The following is a 22942-nucleotide window of genomic DNA, read 5'->3' as shown; positions in this document are numbered from 1 at the left end:
GAAAATGGCCAATGTGGGAGCGGTCACCTGCGCCGTCACCTCGGACATGGAGAGCTCTGGGGGGAAATGGGGGAAAATGGGTAAAAATGGGGAAAAATGGGTAAAAATGGGTAAAATGGCCCATGTGGGAGCGGTCACCTGCACCGTCACCTCGGACACCGACAGTTCTGGGGGAAAAACGGGGAAAATGGGTAAAAATGGGGAAAAATGGGGAAAATGGCCCATGTGGGAGCGGTCACCTGCGCCGTCACCTCGGACACCGACAGTTCTGGGGGGAAAACGGGGGAAAATGGGGAAAAATGGGTAAAAATGGGGAAAATGGCCAATGTGGGAGCGGTCACCTGCGCCGTCACCTCGGACACGGACAGTTCTGGGGGAAAAACGGGGGAAAATGGGGAAAAATGGGTAAAAATGGGGAAAATGGCCAATGTGGGAGCGGTCACCTGCGCCGTCACCTCGGACACGGAGAGCTCTGGGGGGAAATGGGGGAAAATGGGTAAAAATGGGGAAAAATGGGGAAAATGGCCCATGTGGGAGCGGTCACCTGCGCCGTCACCTCGGACACCGACAGTTCTGGGGGAAAAATGGGGGAAAATGGGTAAAAATGGGGAAAAATGGGGAAAATGGCCCATGTGGGAGCGGTCACCTGCGCCGTCACCTCGGACACCGAGAGCTCTGGGGGAAAAACGGGGGAAAATGGGGAAAAATGGGTAAAAATGGGGAAAATGGCCAATGTGGGAGCGGTCACCTGCGCCGTCACCTCGGACACGGACAGTTCTGGGGGAAAAACGGGGGAAAATGGGGAAAAATGGGGAAAAATGGGGAAAATGGCCCATGAGGGACCGGTCACCTGCGCCGTCACCTCGGACACCGAGAGCTCTGGGGGAAAATGGGGGAAAATGGGGAAAAATGGGTAAAAATGGGTAAAAATGGGGAAAATGGCCCATGTGGGAGCGGTCACCTGCGCCGTCACCTCGGACACGGACAGTTCTGGGGGAAAAACGGGGGAAAATGGGTAAAAATGGGGTTATTTAGGGGAAAATGGCCCATGTGGGAGCGGTCACCTGCGCCGTCACCTCGGACACCGAGAGCTCTGGGGGGAAAATGGGGGAAAATGGGTAAAAATGGGGAAAAATGGGGAAAATGGCCCATGTGGGAGCGGTCACCTGCGCCGTCACCTCGGACACGGACAGTTCTGGGGGAAAAACGGGGGAAAATGGGGAAAAATGGGGAAAAATGGGGAAAATGGCCCATGAGGGAGCGGTCACCTGCGCCGTCACCTCGGACACGGAGAGCTCTGGGGGGAAAATGGGGGAAAATGGGGAAAAATGGGGAAAAATGGGGAAAATGGCCCATGTGGGAGCGGTCACCTGCGCCGTCACCTCGGACACGGAGAGCTCTGGGGGGAAAATGGGGGAAAATGGGGAAAAATGGGGAAAAATGGGGAAAATGGCCCATGAGGGACCGGTCACCTGCGCCGTCACCTCGGACACCGAGAGCTCTGGGGGAAAATGGGGGAAAATGGGGAAAAATGGGTAAAAATGGGGAAAATGGCCCATGTGGGAGCGGTCACCTGCGCCGTCACCTCGGACATGGAGAGCTCTGGGGGGAAAACGGGGGAAAATGGGGGAAAATGGGTAAAAATGGGTAAAAATGGGGAAAATGGCCCATGTGGGAGCGGTCACCTGCGCCGTCACCTCGGACACCGAGAGCTCTGGGGGGAAAATGGGGGAAAATGGGTAAAAATGGGTAAAAATGGGGAAAATGGCCCATGAGGGAGCGGTCACCTGCGCCGTCACCTCGGACACGGACAGTTCTGGGGGAAAAACGGGGGAAAATGGGGAAAAATGGGGAAAAATGGGGAAAATGGCCCATGAGGGACCGGTCACCTGCGCCGTCACCTCGGACACGGACAGTTCTGGGGGAAAAACGGGGGAAAATGGGTAAAAATGGGGAAAAATGGGGAAAATGGCCCATGAGGGACCGGTCACCTGCGCCGTCACCTCGGACACCGAGAGCTCTGGGGAAAATGGGGGAAAATGGGTAAAAATGGGGAAAATGGGGTTATTTGGGGTAAAAATGGGGAAAATGGCCCATGAGGGAGCGGTCACCTGCGCCGTCACCTCGGACACCGAGAGCTCTGGGGGAAAAACGGGGGAAAATGGGGAAAAATGGGGTTATTTGGGGTAAAAATGGGGAAAATGGCCCATGTGGGACCAGTCACCACTTTGGACACAGAGAGTTCTGGGGGGAAAATAGGGGAAAATGGGGTTATTTGGGGTAAAAATGGGGGAAAATGAGAAAAAATGAGGAATAAAAAATGGGGTTATTTAGGGTAAAAATGTCCCTGTGCGTCCCACGTGGGACCGGTCACCTGCACGGACACTCAGACCCCTCCAGGACCCCTCAGGACCCTCCCAGAACCCCTCCAGAACCCTCCAGGACTCCCCCAAGACTCCTCAGGACCCCCCCAGAACCCTCCAGGATCCCCCCAGAACCTCTCCCGGACCCCCGAGGACCCCCCCAGAACTCCTCCAGAACCCCCCAGGACCCCTCCAGGACCCTCCCAGGACCCCCCCAGAACCCCCCAGGACCCCTCCAGGACCCTCCCAGGACCCCCCAGAACCCTCCCAAGACCCCCCAGGACCCCATCAGGACCCCCCCGGACCCTCCAGGACACCCCCAGAACCCCCCAGGACCCCCCAGAACCCCTCCAGGACCCCCCCAGGAACCCCCCAGAACCCCTCCAGGACCCCTCCAGGACCCCCCAAGACTCCTCAGGACCCCCCCAGAACCCCCTAGAACCCCCCCAAGACCCCCCCCCGACCCCCCCGGACCCCCCCAGGACCCCCCCAAGCCCCCCCCGGACCCTCACCGGGCATTTTGAGGCTGAGGTCGCAGGGGGTGCCCACGCTGGCCTCGGGGGGGGCGCGGCGCCGGCGGGTGATGCTCTCCCGCACGCGGCCCTCGCCCGTCACCTTCACCGAGAAGGGGCTCCCTGGGGGGGTGGGGAGGGGGGTCCGGGGTCAGTGGGGACCCCCCAAAACCCCCTCGGGACCCCCCAAATTATCCCGGAGTCCTCAGAGTCCTCTGCACCCCAAAACCAGTCCCGTCCCCCCCCCCCCCCCCCCCAGACCCGGCACCTTCACCGAGAAGGGGCGCCCTGGGGGGGTGGGGGGGGTTGGGGGCAGTGGGGACCCCCCCAAACCCCCTGGGGACCCCCGAAACGGCCCCCAAAAGCCCCAAATGCACCCGAGAAGGCCCCAAAAGCTCCCCAAATCATCCCGGAGCCCTCAGAGCCCCCCCGGAGCCCCAAAGCCCCCCACAGCAGGGAGGCTCCCCCACTGCCCTCCCAGTGCCTCCCAGTGCCTCCCAGTGCCTCCCAGTGCCCTCCCAGTGCCCCCCAGTGCCTCCCAGTGCTCCCCCAGTGCCCCCAGTACTCCCCAGTGCCCCCCAGTGCCTCCCAGTCCCTCCCAGTCCCTCCCAGTGCCCTCCCAGTGCTCCCCCAGTGCCTCCCAGTGCTCCCCCAGTACTCCCCAGTGCCCCCCAGTGCCCTCCCAGTCCCTCCCAGTGCCTCCCAGTGCTCCCCAGTGCCCCCCAGTGCTCCCCCAGTGCCCCCAGTGCTCCCCAGTGCCCCCCAGTCCCTCCCAGTGCCCCCCAGTGCCTCCCAGTGCCCTCCCAGTGCCCTCCCAGTGCCTCCCAGTGCCCCCCAGTGCCTCCCAGTACCCCCCAGTGCCTCCCAGTGCCCCCCAGTGCCTCCCAGTACCCCCCAGTCCCTCCCAGTGCTCCCCAGTGCCTCCCAGTGCCTCCCAGTGCCCTCCCAGTGCCCTCCCAGTGCTCCCCAGTGCCTCCCAGTGCTCCCCAGTGCCCTCCCAGTGCCCTCCCAGTGCTCCCCAGTCCCTCCCAGTGCTCCCCAGTGCCCTCCCAGTCCCTCCCAGTGCCCCCAGCACGCACCAGGCACGTGCTGCTCCCCGAATTTGACGGAGATGATGTAGTTGCCGGGCTCGGTGGGGCAGTAGGACACGCGGCACGTGCCGTCCTCCAGCTCCTCCGTGGTGATGTCCACCTTGCTGGGCCCCTCGATGGACAGGCTGAGCCCCCCGTACCCTGGGGGGGGGCACGGGGTCAGGACAGACCCCAAAAACCTCCAAAAAACCCCCAAAAAACCCCAAAATGACCCAAACCCCAAAAAACCCCCAAAACCCCAAATCGACCCTTAACGCATCACCAGGGACCCCCAGAACCCCCCCGGGCCCTCTCACTGGACAGGCTGAGCCCCCCAGATCCTGGGGGGGCCCAGGGTCAGGACAGACCCCAAAAACCTCCAAAAAAACCCCCAAAAAAACCCAAAACAACCCCAAATCACCCAAATCCCAAATTCCCCCAAAAAACCCCCAAATTGACCCTTAACGCATCACCAGGGACCCCCAGAACCCCCCCGGACCCTCTCACTGGACAGGCTGAGCCCCCCGTACCCTGGGGGGGGCACGGGGTCAGGACAGACCCCAAAAACCTCCAAAAAACCCCCAAAAAACCTCCAAAAACCCCAAAATGACCCAAACCCCAAAAAAACCCCAAACCGACCCTTAACGCATCACCAGGGACCCCCCCGGACCCTCTCACTGGACAGGCTGAGCCCCCCGTACCCTGGGGGGGGGCACGGGGTCAGGACAGACCCCAAAAACCTCCAAAAAACCCCAAAATGACCCAAAAAACCCCAAAACAACCCAAAATGACCCAAACCCCAAAAGTGCCACAAAACCCTAAAGGGACCCCAAAAAATCCCCAGAAAGCATCAAGAGAGAGCCCAACCCCCCCCTGGAAAATCCCCACACCCCAAAAGGAGCCCCTAAAAACCCCCCAGGACTCTCCCCCAGTCCAAACCAGTCCAAACCAGTCCAAACCAGTACAAACCACTGTCCCCAAACTCCTTCCCAGTCCAAACCAGTCCAAACCAGTGTCCCCAAACTCCTTCCCAGTCCCTCCCAGTCCAAACCAGTGTCCCCAAATCCCCTCCCAGTCCCTCCCAATCCCCTCCCAGTCCCCTCCCAGTCCAAACCAATCCAAACCAGTGTCCCTAATACCCTCCCAATCCCCTCCCAGTCCAAACCAGTACAAACCAGTGTCCCCAAATCCCCTCCCAGTCCCTCCCAATCCCCTCCCAGTCCAAACCAGTCCAAACCAGCGTCCTCAAATTCCCCCAGGACCCCTCAAATCCCCTCCCAGTCCCTCCCAATCCCCTCCCAGTCCCTCCCAGTCCCAACCAGTGTCCCAAAATCCCCTCCCAGTCCCTCCCAGTCCCTCCCAATCCCCTCCCAGTCCCTCCCAGTCCCCTCCCAGTCCCTCCCAGTCCCCTCCCAATCCCCTCCCAGTCTCTCCCAATCCCCTCCCAGTCCAAACCAGTCCAAACCAGTGTCCCCAAATCCCCTCCCAGTCCAAACCAGTACAAACCAGTGTCCTCAAATTCCCCCAGGACCCCTCAAATCCCCTCCCAGTCTCTCCCAATCCCCTCCCAGTCCCTCCCAGTCCAAACCAGTGTCCCCAAATCCCCTCCCAGTCCCTCCCAATCCCCTCGCAGTCCCCTCCCAATCCCCTCCCAATCCCTCCCAGTCCCTCCCAATCCCCTCCCAGTCCCTCCCAGTCCCAACCAGTGTCCCCAAATCCCCTCCCAATCCCTCCCAGTCCCTCCCAATCCCCTCCCAGTCCCTCCCAGTCCCAACCAGTGTCCCCAAATCCCCTCCCAGTCCCTCCCAGTCCCTCCCAATCCCCTCCCAGTCCCCCCCAGTCCCCCCCAGTCCGCACCAGCCTCGCGGGTGTCGATGGTGAACTGGGCGGGCTGGAAGGTGGTGCCCTCGCTCAGGCCGGGCCCCCGCAGCAGCACCCGCGAGGCGTCGCCCAGCTCGGCCTGGCTGATGGTCACGGCCAGGGGGCTGCGGGCCAGCGGCTGCCCCGCCCGGGCCACGTGCACCAGGTGCTCGCCCACCTCCTGCGGGACAAAGGAGATCCCTGCGGGGACACCCCGCGGTCACCCTGGGGCACCTTGGGGACACCCTGGGGACACCCTGGGGCACCTTGGGGACACCCTGGGGGCACCCTGGGGACACCCTGGGGACACCTTGGGGACACCCTGGGGACACCCTGGGGACACCCTGGGGCACCCCGGGGACACCCCGCGGTCACCCTGGGGACACCCTGGGGACACCCTGGGGCACCCTGGGGACACCTTGGGGACACCCTGGGGACACCCTGGGGACACCCTGGGGCACCCCGGGGACACCCCGCAGTCACCCTGGGGCACCCTGGGACACCCTGGGACACCCTGGGGCACCCTGGGACACCCTGGGACACCCTGGGGACACCCTGGGGCACCCTGGGACACCCTGGGGCACCTTGGGACACCCTGGGGACACCCTGGGGCACCCCGGAGACACCCTGGGGACACCCTGGGGCACCCTGGGGTCAGGGACACCCTGGGGACACCCTGGGGACACCCTGGGGACACCCTGGGGCACCCTGGGGTCAGGGACACCCTGGGACACCCTGGGGCACCCCGGGGACACCTTGGGGACACCCTGGGGCACCCTGGGACACCCTGGGGACACCCTGGGGACACCCTGGGGTCAGGGACACCCTGGGGACAGGCCGGGGACACCTCGGGGACACCTTGGGGACACCTCGGGGTCACCCTGGGGACACCCTGGGGACACCCTGGGGACACCCTCACCCTGGTGTCCCCAATGTCCCCCAAACCCCCCCGGTGGCCCGTGCCCCTCACCCAGGTGCCCCTGATGTCCCCCAAGCCCCCCGGTGGCCCGTGCCCCTCACCCAGGTGCCCCTGGTGTCCCCAATGTCCCCCAACCCCCCCGGTGGCCCGTGCCCCTCACCCAGGTGCCCCTGATGTCCCCCAAGCCCCCCCGGTGGCCCGTGCCCCTCACCCAGGTGCCCCTGGTGTCCCCAATGTCCCCCAACCCCCCCGGTGGCCCGTGCCCCTCACCCAGGTGCCCCTGGTGTCCCCAATGTCCCCCAACCCCCCCGGTGGCCCCTGCCCCTCACCCAGGTGCCCCCGGTGTCCCCAAACCCCCCCGGTGGCCCGTGCCCCTCACCCAGGTGCCCCTGGTGTCCCCAATGTCCCCCAACCCCCCCGGTGGCCCGTGCCCCTCACCCAGGTGCCCCTGATGTCCCCAAGCCCCCCCGGTGGCCCGTGCCCCTCACCCAGGTGCCCCTGATGTCCCCAGTGTCCCCAAGCCCCCCCGGTGGCCCGTGCCCCTCACCCAGGTGCCCCTGGTGTCCCCAATGTCCCCCAACCCCCCCGGTGGCCCGTGCCCCTCACCCAGGTGCCCCTGATGTCCCCAAACCCCCCGGTGGCCCGTGCCCCTCACCCAGGTGCCCCTGATGTCCCCAAGCCCCCCGGTGGCCCGTGCCCCTCACCCAGGTGCCCGTTGCGCAGCCGTTTCAGCTGGCAGGGCTCCTTGCGGCCCGAGGGCGCGGTCACCGTGGCGCTCAGCTGGCTCAGGTCGCTCTCGCCGATGTCCAGCGGGATCTCGGCCGAGGCGCCCACCTTGAGGTGGGACTGGCGCAGGGAATCGTCACCTGCGGGACAGCGGGGCCACCCACGGGTCACCCACGGTCACCCACGGGTCACCCAGGGGTCATTGGGGTCACCCACGGTCACCCATGGGTCACCCATGGGTCATTGGGGTCACCCACGGGTCACCCACGGGTCATTGGGATCACCCACGGGTCACCCACGGTCACCCACGGGTCACCCATGGGTCATTGGGGTCACCCACAGTCACCCACGGGTCACCCACGGGTCATTGGGGTCACCCACGGGCACCCACGGGTCACCCAGGGGTCATTGGGGTCACCCACAGTCACCCACGGGTCACCCACGGGTCATTGGGGTCACCCACGGTCACCCACGGGTCACCCACGGGTCATTGGGGTCACCCACGGTCACCCACGGTCACCCATGGGTCACCCAGGGGTCATTGGGGTCACCCACAGTCACCCACGGGTCACCCACGGGTCATTGGGGTCACCCACGGTCACCCACGGGTCACCCATGGGTCACCCAGAGGTCATTGGGTCACCCATGGGTCACCCACGGGTCATTGGGATCACCCCTGGGTCACCCACGGGTCATTGGGGTCACCCACGGTCACCCACGGGTCACCCACAGGTCACCCACGGGTCATTGGGGTCACCCACGGTCACCCACTGGGTCACCCATGGGTCATTGGGGTCACCCACGGGTCACCCACGGGTCACCCACGGGTCATTGGGGTCACCCACGGGTCATTGGGGTCACCCACGGTCAGCCAGGCGTCACCCACCAGTCATTGGGGTCACCCACGGGTCATTGGGGTCACCAGACAGTTTTTGGGGTGTTTTGGGGTGTTTTGGGGCGTTTTACCCGTGATCCGGGCGGTGAAGGGGCTCCCTGGGATGTGCCAGTGACCCCAGGTGTGTTTTTAGGGGTTTTGTGGTGTTTTTGGGGTGTTTAGGGGTGTTTTGGGGTGTTTTACCCGTGATCCGGGCGGTGAAGGGGCTCCCCGGGATGTGTTTGTCGTTGTACTTGACCACGATCCCGTAGTCCCCGGGCAGCACGGGCAGGTAGGACACGGAGCACGTCCCGTCCCCGTTGTCCTGGCAGCTGATCTCGGCCTTGGAGGGACCTTCCACGGCCAGGGACAGCCCTCCTGGGGGGGACAGGGGGTCAGGGGACACCCTGGGGACAGCCTGGGGACACCCTGGGGACACCCCATGGCCAGGGATAGCCCTCCTGGGGGGGACAGGGGGTCAGGGACAGCCTGGGGACACCCTGAGGACACCCCACAGCCAGGGACAGCCCTCCTGGGGGGGACAGGGGGTCAGGGACACCCTGGGGACACCCTGGGGACACCCTGGGGACACCCCACGGCCAGGGACGGCCCTCCTGGGGGGGACAGAGGGTCAGGGACACCCTGGGGACACCCTGGGGATCACCAGGAAGGGCTGGGGACAGCCTGGGAACCGCACGGATGGGCTGGGACACCCCTGGGACACCCTGGGAGGGGCTGGGGACACCCTGGGGACCCCCGGGAGGGGCTGGGGACACCCTGGGGACACCCTGGGAAGGGTTGGGGACCCCCAGGAGGGGCTGGGGACACCCTGGGGACACCCTGGGGACACCCTGGGGACACCCTGGGAAGGGTTGGGGACCCCCAGGAGGGGCTGGGGACACCCTGGGGACACCCTGGGGACACCCTGGGGACACCCTGGGAAGGGTTGGGGACCCCCAGGAGGGGCTGGGGACACCCTGGGAAGGTCTGGTGCCCCCCCAGTGCCCCCCAGTGCCCCCCCAGTACCCCCCATCCCCTCACCCTCGCCGGCGTCCTTGGTGTTGACGGTGAAGGTGGCTGGCCGATTGACCGTGCCGTGGGTCAGCCCGGGGCCGTAGGCGGTCACGTGGCCACTGTTCACGTAATCCACGTAGAACTGCAGGGGGCTGCCTGGGGGGGGGAATTTGGGGGGGCACGGGGGGGTCAGGACCCCCCAGGACACCCCCACGGTGTCCCCAACCCCTCAGGACCCCCAAAAGTTCCCCAAAACCTCCCCCAAAATCCCATCTGGGACGAGGATGCTGCCACGGCCAATGTCCATCCATGTCCATCAATGTCCATCAATGTCCATCCATGTCCACCTCGGTCACCCCAAAACCCCCAAAACCCCCCAAACCCCAGCCCTGGCTGTCCCTCCTGAGCCCCTGAGGTTCCAAACCCCCCCAAACCCCCCAAATTCCCTGAAATCCCCCGGATTCCCCCCAGAACCCCACCGGGGATGTGGATGCTGTCGCAGCGGATGTCCATCCATGTCCATCCATGTCCATCAATGTCCACCCTGGTCACCCCAAACCCCCCAAACCCCAGCCCTGGCTGTCCCTCCTGAGCCCCTGAGGTTCCAAACCTCCCCAAACCCCCCAAATTCCCTGAAATCCCCCGGATTCCCCCCAGAACCCCACCGGGGATGTGGATGCTGTCGCAGCGGATGTCCATCAGTGTCCATCAATGTCCAGCTTGGTCACCCCAAACCCCCCAAACCCCAGCCCTGGCTGTCCCTCCTGAGCCCCTGAGGTTCCAAACCTCCCAAATTCCCTGAAATCCCCCGGATTTCCCCCAAAACCCCACCGGGGATGTGGATGCTGTCGCAGCGGATGTCCATCTCGTGCAGCCCCGCCTCGGTGGGGGCGAAGCGCACGGTCACCGTGCCGTCCTTGTTGTCCGTGATGTCCGGAGTGGCCACTTTGCCCGAGGGCATTCGGACCTCACCTGGGGGAGAGAGAGGGGTCAGGACACCTTGGGGACATCCTGGGAGGGGTTGGGGACACCTGGGGACACCTGGGGACATTCTGGGAGGGGTTGGGGACACCTGGGGACACCTGGGGACATCATGGGGACACCCTGGGAACACCTGGGGACACCTGGGGACATCCTGGGGATAGCCTGGGGATAGCCTGGGAGGGGCTGGGGACATCTGGGGACATCCTGGGGACATCTGGGAGGGCCTGGGGACATCCTGGGGACACCTGGGGACATCTGGGGACATCCGGGGGACACCCTGGGGACAGCTGGGGACATCTGGGAACATGCTGGGGACATCTGGGGACACCCTGGGGACACCTGGGGACAGCCTGGGAGGGGCTGGGGACATCTGGGGACATCCTGGGGACATCTGGGAGGGGCTGGGGACATCCTGGGGACACCTGGGGACATCTGGGGACATCCGGGGGACACCCTGGGGACATCTGGGAGGGGCTGGGGACATCTGGGGGACACCCTGGGGACTCCTGGGAACACCTGGGGACATCTGGGGATAGCCTGGGGACACCTGGGAACACCTGGGGACACCTGGGGACACCCTGGGACACCCTGGGGACACCTGGGGACATCCTGGGGACATCTGGGGACACCCTGGGGACATCTGGGGACATCTGGGAGGGGCTGGGGGAACACTGGGAGGAGTTGGGGACCTCTTGGGGTGTTTTTTGGGCTGATTTTGGGATGTTTTCAAGGTGGTTTTGGGGTGGGTTTGTGGGCGCTTTTAGGATGGCTTGGAGCTGGTTTGGGGCTGGTTTGGGCTGGTTTGAGCTGGTTTGGGGCTGGTTTTGGGGCTGGTTTGAGCTGTTATTGGGGATGTTTTGGGGCTGGTTTTGGGCTGTTTTTTGGGGCTGGTTTGAGTTGGGTTTTGGGCTGGTTTGGGGCTGGTTTGGGGCTGGTTTGGGGCTGGTTTTTGGGCTGGTTTGGGGCTGGTTTTGGGGCTGGTTTGGGGCTGGTTTGGGGCTGGTTTGGGCTGGTTTGGGGCTGGTTTGGGGCTGGTTTTGGGGCTGGTTTGGGGCTGGTTTGGCGCTGGTTTGGGGCTGGTTTGGGGCGGGTTTTGAGGCTGGTTTGGGGCTGGTTTGGGGCTGGTTTGGGGCTGGTTTTGGAGCTGGTTTGGGGCTGGTTTTGGGGCTGGTTTGGGCCGGTTTGGGGCTGGTTTGGGCTGGTTTGGGGCTGGTTTGGGGCTGGTTTGGGCTGGTTTGGGGCTGGTTTGGGGCTGGTTTGGGGCTGGTTTGGGCCGGTTTGGGGCTGGTTTGGGCTGGTTTGGGGCTGGTTTGGGGCTGGTTTGGGGCTGGTTTGGGGCGGGTTTTGAGGCTGGTTTGGGGCTGGTTTGGGCTGGTTTTGGGCTGGTTTGGGGCTGGTTTGGGGCTGGTTTGGGGCTGGTTTTGGAGCTGGTTTGGGGCTGGTTTTGGAGCTGGTTTTGGGCTCTTTTTGGGGCTGTTTTTGGGCTGGTTTGGGGCTGGTTTTGGGGCTGTTTTTGGGCTGGTTTGGGGCTGGTTTGGGGCTGGTTTGGGGCTGGTTTGGGGGCCGGTTTTGAGCTGGTTTGGGGCTGGTTTGGGGTCCCCTCACGCCCCCAAATGTGGGGTCCCCCCTCACCCGTGATCTCGCCCTTCTTGATGGTGAAGGGGATGACGAGGTCGAAGGGCCGCAGCCCGGCCATGTCCAGCCCGTTGACCCCCAGCAGCGGCCGGTCCGTGGCCTGGGGGGCACCGAGGGTCAGCACAGCCCAACCCCCCCAGTCCCCATTCCAGCCCCCCAGGACACAGCAGGACCTGGGAGGGGCTGCTTGGGATCACTTTTCCCCCCATTTCCCCCATTTTTCTGCATATTTCCCCATTTTCCCCCCAAAATCCCCCATAATTCCTGTTTTTCCCTGGTTTTTCCCCCTTTTTCCCATTTTCCCCCGTTTTCCCCCCGCACTGGCACTCACCATGACCTGGAAGGGGCTGTTGGGGATGTGCTCGCCCCCAAACCGAACACAGATGACAGATTTCCCCCAAATCCCACCCCATAACCCCCAATAACCCCCCACAATGCCCGTTTTTTCCCCATTTTTCCCGGGTTTTTCCCCATTTTCCCCCGTTTTCCCCCATTTTCCCCCCGCACTGGCACTCACCATGACCTGGAAGGGGCTGTTGGGGATGTGCTCGCCCCCGAACCGAACACAGATGACAGATTTCCCCCAAATCCCACCCCATAACCCCCAATAACCCCCCCAATGCCCATTTTTTCCCCAGTTTTTCCCGTTTTTTCCCCGTTTTTCCCCATTTTTCCCCCATTTTCACCCCGAACTGGCACTCACCATGACCTGGAAGGGGCTGTTGGGGATGTGCTCGCCCCCGAACCGAACACAGATGACAGATTTCCCCCAAATCCCACCCCATAACCTCCCACAATGCCCGTTTTTTCCCCGTTTTTTCCCGTTTTTCCCCATTTTTTCCCCATTTTTTCCCGTTTTCCCCCGTTTTCCCCCCGCACTGGCACTCACCATGACCTGGAAGGGGCTGTTGGGGATGTGCTCGCCCCCGAACCGAACACAGATGACGTACTTCCCGGGCTGCGGGGCCGTGTAGAAGATGTCGAAGGTGCCGTCGGGGTTCTCCACCACGTCCACGTCCACCTCGGAGCCGTCGGGGGTGCACACGGAACACGTGACCTTGCCCTTGCCGGCCGCCTTGGCGTCCACCGTGATCAGCGTCTGCTCGCCCAGCTGGATCGTGGGGCCCAGCCCGGGACCTGGGGGACAGCGGGGTCAGCGACGGGCGCGGGGAGCCCCGAACGGGACCCATTTGGGGACAGCTGGGACGGGAACCCTTTGGGGGGCCCAGGGAGGAGCCTTGGGGCCACTGGGATGGGAGCCTTTGGGAGCCCTTTGGGAGCCCTTTGGGACCCTTTGGGAGCCCTTTGGGGCCACTGGGATGGGAGCCTTTGGGAGCCCTTTGGGGCCACTGGGATGGGAGCCTTTGCGAGCCCTTTGGGAGCCCTTTGGGAGCCCTTTGGGAGCCCTTTGGGGCCACTGGAATGGGAGCCTTTGGGAGCCCTTTGGGAGCCCTTTGGGAGCCTCATGAAGGAGCCTTGAGGCCACTGGGATGGGAGCCTTTGGGAGCCCTTTGGGAGCCCTTTGGGAGCCCTTTGGGAGCCCTTTGGGGCCACTGGGATGGGAGCCTTTGGGAGCCCTTTGGGGCCACTGGGATGGGAGCCTTTGGGAGCCCTTTGGGACCCTTTGGGAGCCCTTTGGGGCCACTGGGATGGGAGCCTTTGGGAGCCCTTTGGGGCCACTGGAATGGGAGCCCCGGAATGGGAGCCCTGGAATGGAAGCCCTTCAGGACCCCTTTGGGAGCTCTTTGGGACCCTTTGGGGCCACTGGAATGGGAGCCCTGGAAGGGGAGCCCTTTGGGACCCCAAAACAGGATCCCTTTGGGAGCCCTTTGGGAGCCCTGGAATGGGACCCCTTTGGAGCCGTTTTGGGACCCCTTTGGGGCCACTGGAATGGGACCCCTTTGGGACCCTTTGGGACCCCCAAAACAGGACCCCTTTGGGAGCCTTTGGGACCCCTGGAATGGGACCCCCGGACTGGGAGCCCCTTGGTGTCCCCTCATTAACTGAGCTCATGGGGGGGGGGGCTCCCCCGTCATTAATTGAGGTCATGGGGGTCTCCCATTATTAATTTTGGGGAGGTGCCCCCGTTAAATTTGGGGCTCCCCCACCATTAATTGAGGTCGTGATGGGGTCTCCTGTCATTAACGGAGTTTGGGGGTCCCTCGTCGTTAATTTGGGGGGTCCCTATATCATTAAATTGGGGGGGGTCTCTCAGCACTAATTGAGGTCATGGGGGTCTCCCATCATTAATTCTGGGGGGTCCCCCATCATTAAAATGAGGATTAATTGAGTTTGGGGGTCCCTCATCATTAATTTGGGGGGGTCCCCCCTTCCTTAACTTGGGTCCCTCCCACCTCAACCCCCCCCCCCCAAACCTCAACCCCCACCCCCTCCCCTGTTTCACCCCCCCTCCCCTCATGCAGGGACATTTTTGGGGTGCAAAGGGGGCTCGATTTTGGGGTGCAGAGGGGGGGCTCCGGCCATGCTCTCCCCCCCAACCAAGCCGTGCTCTTACCTAAGCCGTGACCTCCGATGGAAACTACAGCGTGGGGGGGGTGGGCGTGGGGGGGTGGGCGTGGGGTGGGGTGGGGTGGGCAGAGAAGCAAGAAATCCAATGAGACACAGCCGTGAGATGCCCAAAACCCCCCAAAATCCCCCCAAAACCCCCCAAAGTCCCCCTTTCCCCCCTTCGTGCAGCCGTGCCCCTTTCCCCGCAGGGTTGTGCCCCCCCCTTTCCTGAGGGGGTTTTCGCGGTGGTTTCTCCCATTCCTGAGGTGGTATCCCCCATTGCGGGGGGGTTCCCTTGTCATTTTGGGGGTGTTTTTTCCCATTTTTGGGGGTGTTTACTCCCAATTTTGGGGGGTATTCCCCCATTTCGGGGCTCACCGGTGACCGTGCACTTGCTGGCGTCGCCGGTGGGCACGGCCCGGATGCGGTAGGGGGAATAGGGGATCTCGTCCCCCCCGTATTTGATGAGGATGGTGTAGCGCCCGGTCATGTCCGGCACGTAGGACACGGTGTAGGTGCCGTCCTGGTTGTCCCGGATCGAAGCCTTCTTGGGCTTCCCCTCGGGATCCTGAGGGGAAAAAGCGGGAATTGCGGCGATTGGTGAGCTGAGAATGGGAATTTGTGCGATTTTGGGGTTGTGGGGTTGGATTTTAAGGCTGGGAAAAGGATCCCAGGACTCCCGGGTGGGTTTGGGGTCAAGGTCCCTTGGGCTTCCCCTCAGGATCCTGAGGGGGAAAAGTGGGAATTTTGGCTGTTGCTTTGATGGAAATGGGAATTTGGGTGATGTTGGGGTGTGGGCTTGGATTTTAGGGCCAGGAAAAGGATCTCAGAGCTCCTGAGTGGGTTTGGGGGATTGTGGTCAAAGGGTGGGAAATGATTCAAGATCCAAAAACCCACCGGGGGAAGTTCTCCTGACGTTTTCCCTGGATTTCTCCCACCTCAAATCCCTCTTGGGATAGCTCCAGCCCCGAAACTGGCGGTGTCCAGTTCTCTACACCCCAAAACCGGCGCTCTCCAGTGCCAACCACCCCCACAAAGCTCCAAAGACCCCTCAAAACCGGAGCTTCTCCAGTGCCACCACCCCAAACCCAAGACCCTCCAGGGCTTCCCACCCACTCCAAACCCCCCCAAAAAAACCCCCAAAACCCAACCGCGGGACCCCGAAGCCCCCCTGGCACCGTGATCTGCACGGCCAGCAGCCCCTCGCCGGCGTCCTTGGCGTCGATGGTGAACTCCACGGGCAGACTGGCCGGCACCCCGGTGGTGTTGAGGCCGGGGCCGCTCGCCCGCACCTTGCTGGCGTCGTGGGTGGGCAGCGCCTTCACCTTGAAGGGGCTTTGGGGAGGAATTCGGGGGTCAGGGCACCCCAAAACCCCCTCTGGAGATGCCCGGAATCATCACCCTCGAGGACCCACCTGCGGGGCACCTCGTGGTCGCCGTAGCGCACGGAGATGCTGTAGGGTCCTTCCCGGGAGGGCACGTAGGACACGCGCTGCGTGCCGTCCCCGTTGTCGGCCACGTCCACCGGCTCCAGCACGCCTGGCGTGGGATAAAGGGGTTTTTTGGGAGGGTTTGGGGTGGCCCAAGAGGCTCTGAGGAGGTCGGAACGTTGTGGGATGGGTGAAAAACCCCCATAGAAGAACCCAAAAGCTACGGCAGGGCGCCTTCAAGACTTCAAAAAGTTGGTACAGGGCAGCCCCAAAATGCCACAGAGTGCCCCAAAAGCCCACAGACCCCGTAGGATTCCCCAAGAGCCACTACTGAGCACCCGAAACCCTCTCAAAAACCCCAAGGAATCCTCCCAACACCTCCCAAAATCCCACAAAAAAAAAAACCAAAATCCCCCCAACCCCCCCAAAAAAATCCAAAATCCCACAAAAAAAAAAAAAACCAAAATTCCCCCAACCCCCCCCCAAAAAAAATCTAAAATCCCACAGGATCCCCCCCAAAATCCTCTCAGAACCCCCTCCAAGTCCCCCAGAATCCCCTCAAATCCCACTAAAACCCCCCCAGATCCCCTCCAAACCCCCCAAATCCACAGAGCACCCTCAGAGAACCCCTCAAACCTCACACAGAGAGACCCCAAAACCCCCCCCCAAAGCCCCCCAAAATCCCCTTTAAAAGCCCCCAAATCCCACTAAATCCCCCAAAACTCCCCCCACTGACCTTTGGGGCCCTGGACTTTGACGTCCAGCGGGGCCACCCCGGCCTTGGAGGTGTCCACGGTGAAGGTCTGGGGGACGTTGGCCCGGACGTGGCCGGGGGTCAGCCCCGGGCCCCCGCAGGACACTCGGGACGCGTCCACCACGCCCGACACCGGCACCTGGAACGGGCTCCCTGGGGGATCGGGGGGAAAACATGGGATTTAGGGCTTGTGGGATGGGATTTAGGGCTTGTGGGATGGGATTTAGGGCTTGTGGGATGGGATTTAGGGCCTGTGGGATGGGATTGGGGGAAAAAATGGGATTTAGGGGTTGTGGGATGGGATTTAGGGCTTGTGGGATGGGATTTAGGGCTTGTGGGATGGGATTGGGGAGAAAAAATGGGATTTAGGGCTTGTGGGATGGGATCGGGGGGAAAACATGGGATTTAGGGCTTGTGGGATGGGATTTAGGGCTTGTGGGATGGGATTTAGGGCCTGTGGGATGGGTTTGGGGAGAAAAAATGGGATTTAGGGCTTGTGGGATGGGATTTAGGGCTTGTGGGATGGGTTTGGGGGGAAAAACTGGGGATTTAGGGCTTGTGGGATGGGATTTAGGGCCTGTGGGATGGGATTGGGGGAAAAAATGGGATTTAGGGCCTGTGGGATGGGATTTAGGGCCTGTGGGATGGGTTTGGGGGGAAAAAATGGGGATTTAGGGCTTGTGGGATGGGATTTAGGGCCTGTGGGATGGGTTTGGGGGGAAAAAATGGGGATTTAGGGCTTGTGGGATGGGATTGGGGGGAAAACATGGGATTTAGGGCTTGTGGGATGGGATTTAGGGCCTGTGGGATGGGTTTGGGGGGAAAAAATGGGATTTAGGGCTTGTGGGATGGGATTTAGGGCTTGTGGGATGGGTTTGGGGGGAAAAATGGGGATTTAGGGCCTGTGGGATGGGTTTGGGGGGAAAAAATGGGACTTAGGGCTTGTGGGATGGGATTTAGGGCTTGTGGGATGGGATTTAGGGCCTGTGGGATGGGATTGGGGGGAAAAAATGGGGATTTAGGGCTTGTGGGATGGGATTTAGGGCTTGTGGGATGGGATTTAGGGCCTGTGGGATGGGATTGGGGGGAAAAAATGGGGATTTAGGGCTTGTGGGATGGGTTTGGGGGGAAAAATGGGGATTTAGGGCTTGTAGGATGGGTTTGGGGGAAAAATGGGATTTAGGGCTTGTGGGATGGGTTTGTGGTCACCAGGGGAAGGGTTTTGGGGAAAAAAAGAGGGTTTAGGGTTCACCAGGAAAGGGAATTGGGGGAAAAAGGGGATTTAGGGGTCACCAGGGGAATTCCCCCCAAACTCCCTACAAATCCCCCCCAGGCCTCCCCAAATTCCCTGAAAATCGTCCAAAATTTTTTTTATATCCATGAAAATTCCCAAAAAATTCCCCAAATATTCCTAAAAAATTCCCAAAAATTCCCCAAAAGTTCCCCAAAAAATGCCAAAAAATTCCTAAAAAATTCCCCAAAATTCCCAAAAATTTCCAAAAAAGTTCCCAAAAATTCCTAAAAATTTCCCAAAAAATTCCCAAAAAAATTCCAAAAAAATTTCCTAAAAAATTCCCAAAATATCCCCAAAAATTCCCCAAAAATTCCTAAAAATTTCCCAAAAATTCCTAAAAAATTCCCAAAAAATTCCCAAAAAATTCCTAAGAATTTCCCAAAAAATTTCCAAAAAATTCCTAAAAAAATTCCCCAAAAATTCCCAAAAATTTCTAAAAATTTCCCAAAAATTCCCAAAAAATTCCTGAAAAATCCCAAAAAATTCCCCGAAAATTCAAAAAAAATTCCCAAAAATTCCCCGAAAATTCAAAAAAAAATCCCAAAAATTTCCTAAAAATTTCCCTAAAAATTCCTAAAAAATTCCTTAAAGATTCCTTAAAAATTCTGAAAAATTCCTAAAAATTTCCCCAAAAATTCCCAAGAAATTCCCAAAAATTCTCCAAAAATTTCCTAAAAATTTCCCAAAAAATCCTAAAAAATTCCAAAAAATTCCCAAAAAATTCCCAAAAATTCCCAAAAAATCCCCAAAAAAATCCCCCAAAATCCCCAAAAAAATCCCAAAAAATCCCCAAAAAATCCCCAAAAATTCCCCCAAACTTCCCCACCATCCCCGAGCCCCCCCCGCTCGCCGCCGGCCTCACCGGGGACCTGGTGGCCGCCGTAGGTGACGTTGAGGCTGTAGGTTCCCGGCTCGTAGGGCACGTACTCCACGGAGCAGCTGCCGTCCTTGTTGTCCGTGCAGGACATTTTGGCCTCCGAGGGCCCCTCCACGGCCAAGCCCAACCCCCCCGTGCCGGCCCCGCTGGAAAAACGGCATTTGGGGTCAGCAGGAGTGGGGTTTGGGGGGAAAAAATGGGATTTGGGGTCAGCAGGAGTGGGGTTTGGGAGGGAAAAGGGGATTTGGGGTCAGCAGGAGTGGGGTTTGGGGGGAAAAAATGGGATTTGGGGTAAGCAGGAGTGGGGTTTGGGGGGGAAAAGGGGATTTGGGGTCAGTAGGAGTGGGGTTTGGGGGGAAAAAATGGGATTTGGGGTCAGCAGGAGTGAGGTTTGGGGGGGAAAAGGGGATTTGGGGTCAGCAGGGAAAGGGTTTTGGGGGAAAAACGGGATTTGGGTTCAGCAGGAGTGGGGTTTGGGGGGAAAAACGGGATTTGGGGTCAGCAGGAGTGGGGTTTGGGGGGAAAGGGGATTTGGGGTCAGCAGGAGTGAGGTTTGGGGGGGAAAAGGGGATTTGGGGTCAGCAGGAGTGGGGTTTGGGGGGAAAAATGGGATTTGGGGTCAGCAGGAGTGAGGTTTGGGGGGAAAAAATGGGATTTGGGGTCAGTAGGGAAAGGGTTTTGGGGGAAAAAACGGGATTTTGGGTCAGCAGGAGTGGGGTTTGGGGGGGAAAAGGGGATTTGGGGTCAGCAGGAGTGAGGTTTGGGGGGGAAAACGGGATTTGGGGTCAGCAGGGAAAGGATTTGGGGGAAAAAACGGGATTTGGGGTCAGCAGGGAAAGGATTTGGGGGAAAGGTGGATTTATGGGGAGTGGGAGGAGATTTGGGAAAAAGGAGGATTTAGGGTCATGGGAGGGGAGAATTTGGGGGAAAAGGGGTTTTAGGGAAGGGTTTTGGGGGAAAATGGGATTTGGGGATCAGCAGGGAAAGGGTTTTGGGGGGAAAAACGGGATTTTGGGGTCACAAGAGGAGGAGATTTGGGGTAGAAACAGGATTTAGGGAAGGATTTGGGGGAAAAACGGATTTTGGGGTCATGGGAGGAGGAGATTTGGGGTAAAAACAGGATTTAGGGAGGGGTTTTGGGGGGAAAAGGGGATTTTGGGGTCACAAGAGGAGGAGATTTGGGGGAATGGGGATTTAGGGAAGGGTTTTGGGGGAAAAACGGGATTTAGGGTTCTGTGGGAGGAGGAGCTTTGGGGGAAAGGGGATTTAAAGTGAGCAGGGGAAGGATTTGGGGGGAAAAGGGGCGTTTTGGGGTCTCACCGGGTCTCCACGGTGAATTTGTTGGGTTGGTTGGTGGTGCCGCTCTGGATGCCGGGGCCGTGCACCCGAACGCGGGCGGGGTCACAGCCCTCGGTGACGGCAACGCGGAACGGGCTCGGCGGCACCGGGGACCCCCCGTAGGTCACGTCCACCGTGTGCAGGCCTGGCCAGCGGCACCGGTCACCCCAAATCCCCCCAAATCCCCCCAAATCCCCCCAAATTCCAGAAAATCCTTCCAATATCCCCCAAAATCCCAGAAAATCCCTCCAATATCCCCCAAAATCCCAGAAAATCCCTCCTCAAAATTGCCCAAAATCCCACCAATCCCCCTAAAACCCCTCCAAATCCCCCAATATCCCCCAAAATCCCAGAAAATCCCTCCAATATCCCACAAAATCCCAGAAAATCCCTCCTCAAAATTGCCCAAAATCCCACCAATCCCCCTAAAACCCCTCCAAATCCCCCAATATCCCACAAAATCCCAGAAAATCCTTCCAATATCCCCCAAAATCCCAGAAAATCCCTCCAATATCCCCCAAAATCCCAGAAAATCCCTCCAATATCCCCCAAAATCCCAGAAAATCCCTCCTCAAAATTGCCCAAAATCCCACCAATCCCCCTAAAACCCCTCCAAATCCCCAATATCCCCCAAAATCCCAGAAAATCCCTCCAATATCCCACAAAATCCCAGAAAATCCCTCCTCAAAATTGCCCAAAATCCCACCAATCCCCTAAAACCCCTCCAAATCCCCCAATATCCCCCAAAATCCCAGAAAATCCCTCCAATATCCCACAAAATCCCAGAAAATCCCTCCTCAAAATTGCCCAAAATCCCACCAATCCCCCTAAAACCCCTCCAAATCCCCCAATATCCCCCAAAATCCCAGAAAATCCCTCCAATATCCCACAAAATCCCAGAAAATCCCTCCTCAAAATTGCCCAAAATCCCACCAATCCCCCTAAAACCCCTCCAAATCCCCCAATATCCCACAAAATCCCAGAAAATCCCTCCAAATCTCCAAAATATTCCTCGAAATTCCACCAATCCCCCCGAAAATCCCTCCAAATCCCCCAATATCCCACAAAATCGCTCCAAATCCCCCAATATCCCACAAAACGCCTCCAAATCCCTCCAAATCTCCAAAATATTCCTCAAAATCCCACCAATCCCCCTAAAATCTCTCCAAATCCTCCAATATCCCACAAAATGCCTCCAAATCCCACAAAATCCCACCAAAATCCCAGAAAACCCCTCCAAATCGCTTCAAAATCCTCCAAATCCCACCAATCCCCCCTAAAATCCCTCCAAATCCCCCAATATTCCACAAAATCCCAGAAAATCCCTCCAAGTCGCTTCAAAATCCTCCAAATCCCTCCAAATCCCTCCAAAATACTCCTCAAAATTGCCCAAAATCCCACCAATCCCCCCTAAAATCCCTCCAAATCCCCCAATATCCCAAAAAATGCCTCCAAGTCCCACAAAATGCCACCAAAATCCCAGAAAATCCCTCCAAATCCCCCAAAATCCCACAAAATCTCCCCAAAATGGGCCAAGTTCCGCCCGGAGTGCCCGGCCCGCTCACCCTCCTCGTAGGGCGTGTACTCCACGTGGTAGGTGCCGTCCCCCCGGTCCTCCACGAAGGTCTCGGTGACGTTTCCGGAGGGGTTGGACACCAGAGCCTTGACGTGGGGACCCCCGGCCTTGGCCACCGCCCGGGCGTCCACCTCGAACTCCGTCACGGCCTCGCGGAACACGCCTGGAACGGGGGCGGGAAACGGGGGTTGGGGACATCGGGGTCTTCGTGCAAGCCAACCCAACACAACCCAACTCAACACAACCCAACCCAACCCAACACAACCCAACTCAATCCGACCCAACACAACCCAACCCAACACAACCCAACCCAACTCATCCCAACCCAACACAACCCAACTCAACACAACCCAACACAACCCAACTCAATCCGACCCAACCCAACACAACCCAACCCAACCCAACACAACCCAACCCAACCCAACTCAACACAACCCAACTCAACACAACCCAACACAACCCAACCCATCCCAATCCAACCCAACTCATCCCAACCCAACCCAACTCAACCCAACCCAACACAACCCAACCAACCCAACCCATCCCAATCCAACCCAACCCAACCCAACTCATCCCAACCCAACTCAACCCAACACAACTCAACCCAACCCAACACAACCCAACCCAACTCAACCCAACCCAACCCAACTCAACCCAACTCAACCCAACACAACCCAACCAACCCAACCCATCCCAATCCAACCCGACTCCTCCCAACCCAACTCATCCCAACCCAACTCAACCAACCCAACCAATCCAACCCAACTCATCCCAACCCGACCCAACTCATCCCAATCCAACTCATCCAAACTCATGTCAATCCAACACAACCCAACTCAACCCAATCCAACTCAACTCAACTCAATACAACCCAACCCATCCCAACCCAACTCAACCCAACTCAACCAACCCAACCAATCCAACCCAACTCATCCCAACCCGACCCAACTCATCCCAATCCAACTCATCCAAACTCATGTCAATCCAACACAACCCAACTCAACCCAATCCAACTCAACTCAACTCAATACAACCCAACCCATCCCAACCCAACCAACCCAACTCAACCCAACCAACCCAACTCAACCCAACTCATCCCAACCCAACTCAATCCAACCAATCCAACCCAACACAACTCGTCCGAATCAAACCAACCCAACCAAGCAAACCCATCTCATCCCAACCCAACTCAATCCAACCCAACCCAA

At 59.7% G+C, this 22942-nt stretch overlaps 1 protein-coding gene across 1 annotated transcript in view; it reads right to left on the bottom strand.

Annotated features, from left to right (window-relative positions):
* The window catches only part of LOC138100312 (filamin-A-like), a 69249-nt gene that overhangs the window by 14305 nt on the left and 32002 nt on the right, over window positions 1-22942 (bottom strand). Inside the window, 18 exon segments of the mRNA XM_068998124.1 lie at window positions 2876-2998; window positions 3955-4107; window positions 5803-6006; window positions 7429-7590; window positions 8529-8702; window positions 9366-9494; window positions 10170-10310; window positions 11955-12057; window positions 12289-12480; window positions 12847-13094; window positions 14473-14496; window positions 14844-15033; window positions 15644-15800; window positions 15881-16004; window positions 16632-16802; window positions 18806-18966; window positions 20141-20303; window positions 21724-21897. Of these exon segments, the coding sequence (XP_068854225.1) occupies window positions 2876-2998; window positions 3955-4107; window positions 5803-6006; window positions 7429-7590; window positions 8529-8702; window positions 9366-9494; window positions 10170-10310; window positions 11955-12057; window positions 12289-12480; window positions 12847-13094; window positions 14473-14496; window positions 14844-15033; window positions 15644-15800; window positions 15881-16004; window positions 16632-16802; window positions 18806-18966; window positions 20141-20303; window positions 21724-21897 (2793 nt within the window).

This window comes from Aphelocoma coerulescens, chromosome 31 (assembly GCF_041296385.1).
Source record: "Aphelocoma coerulescens isolate FSJ_1873_10779 chromosome 31, UR_Acoe_1.0, whole genome shotgun sequence".
Classification (NCBI taxonomy): domain Eukaryota; kingdom Metazoa; phylum Chordata; class Aves; order Passeriformes; family Corvidae; genus Aphelocoma; species Aphelocoma coerulescens.
Note: the sequence above shows the minus strand (reverse complement) of the source record. Positions and strands in the feature narration are given on the sequence as shown.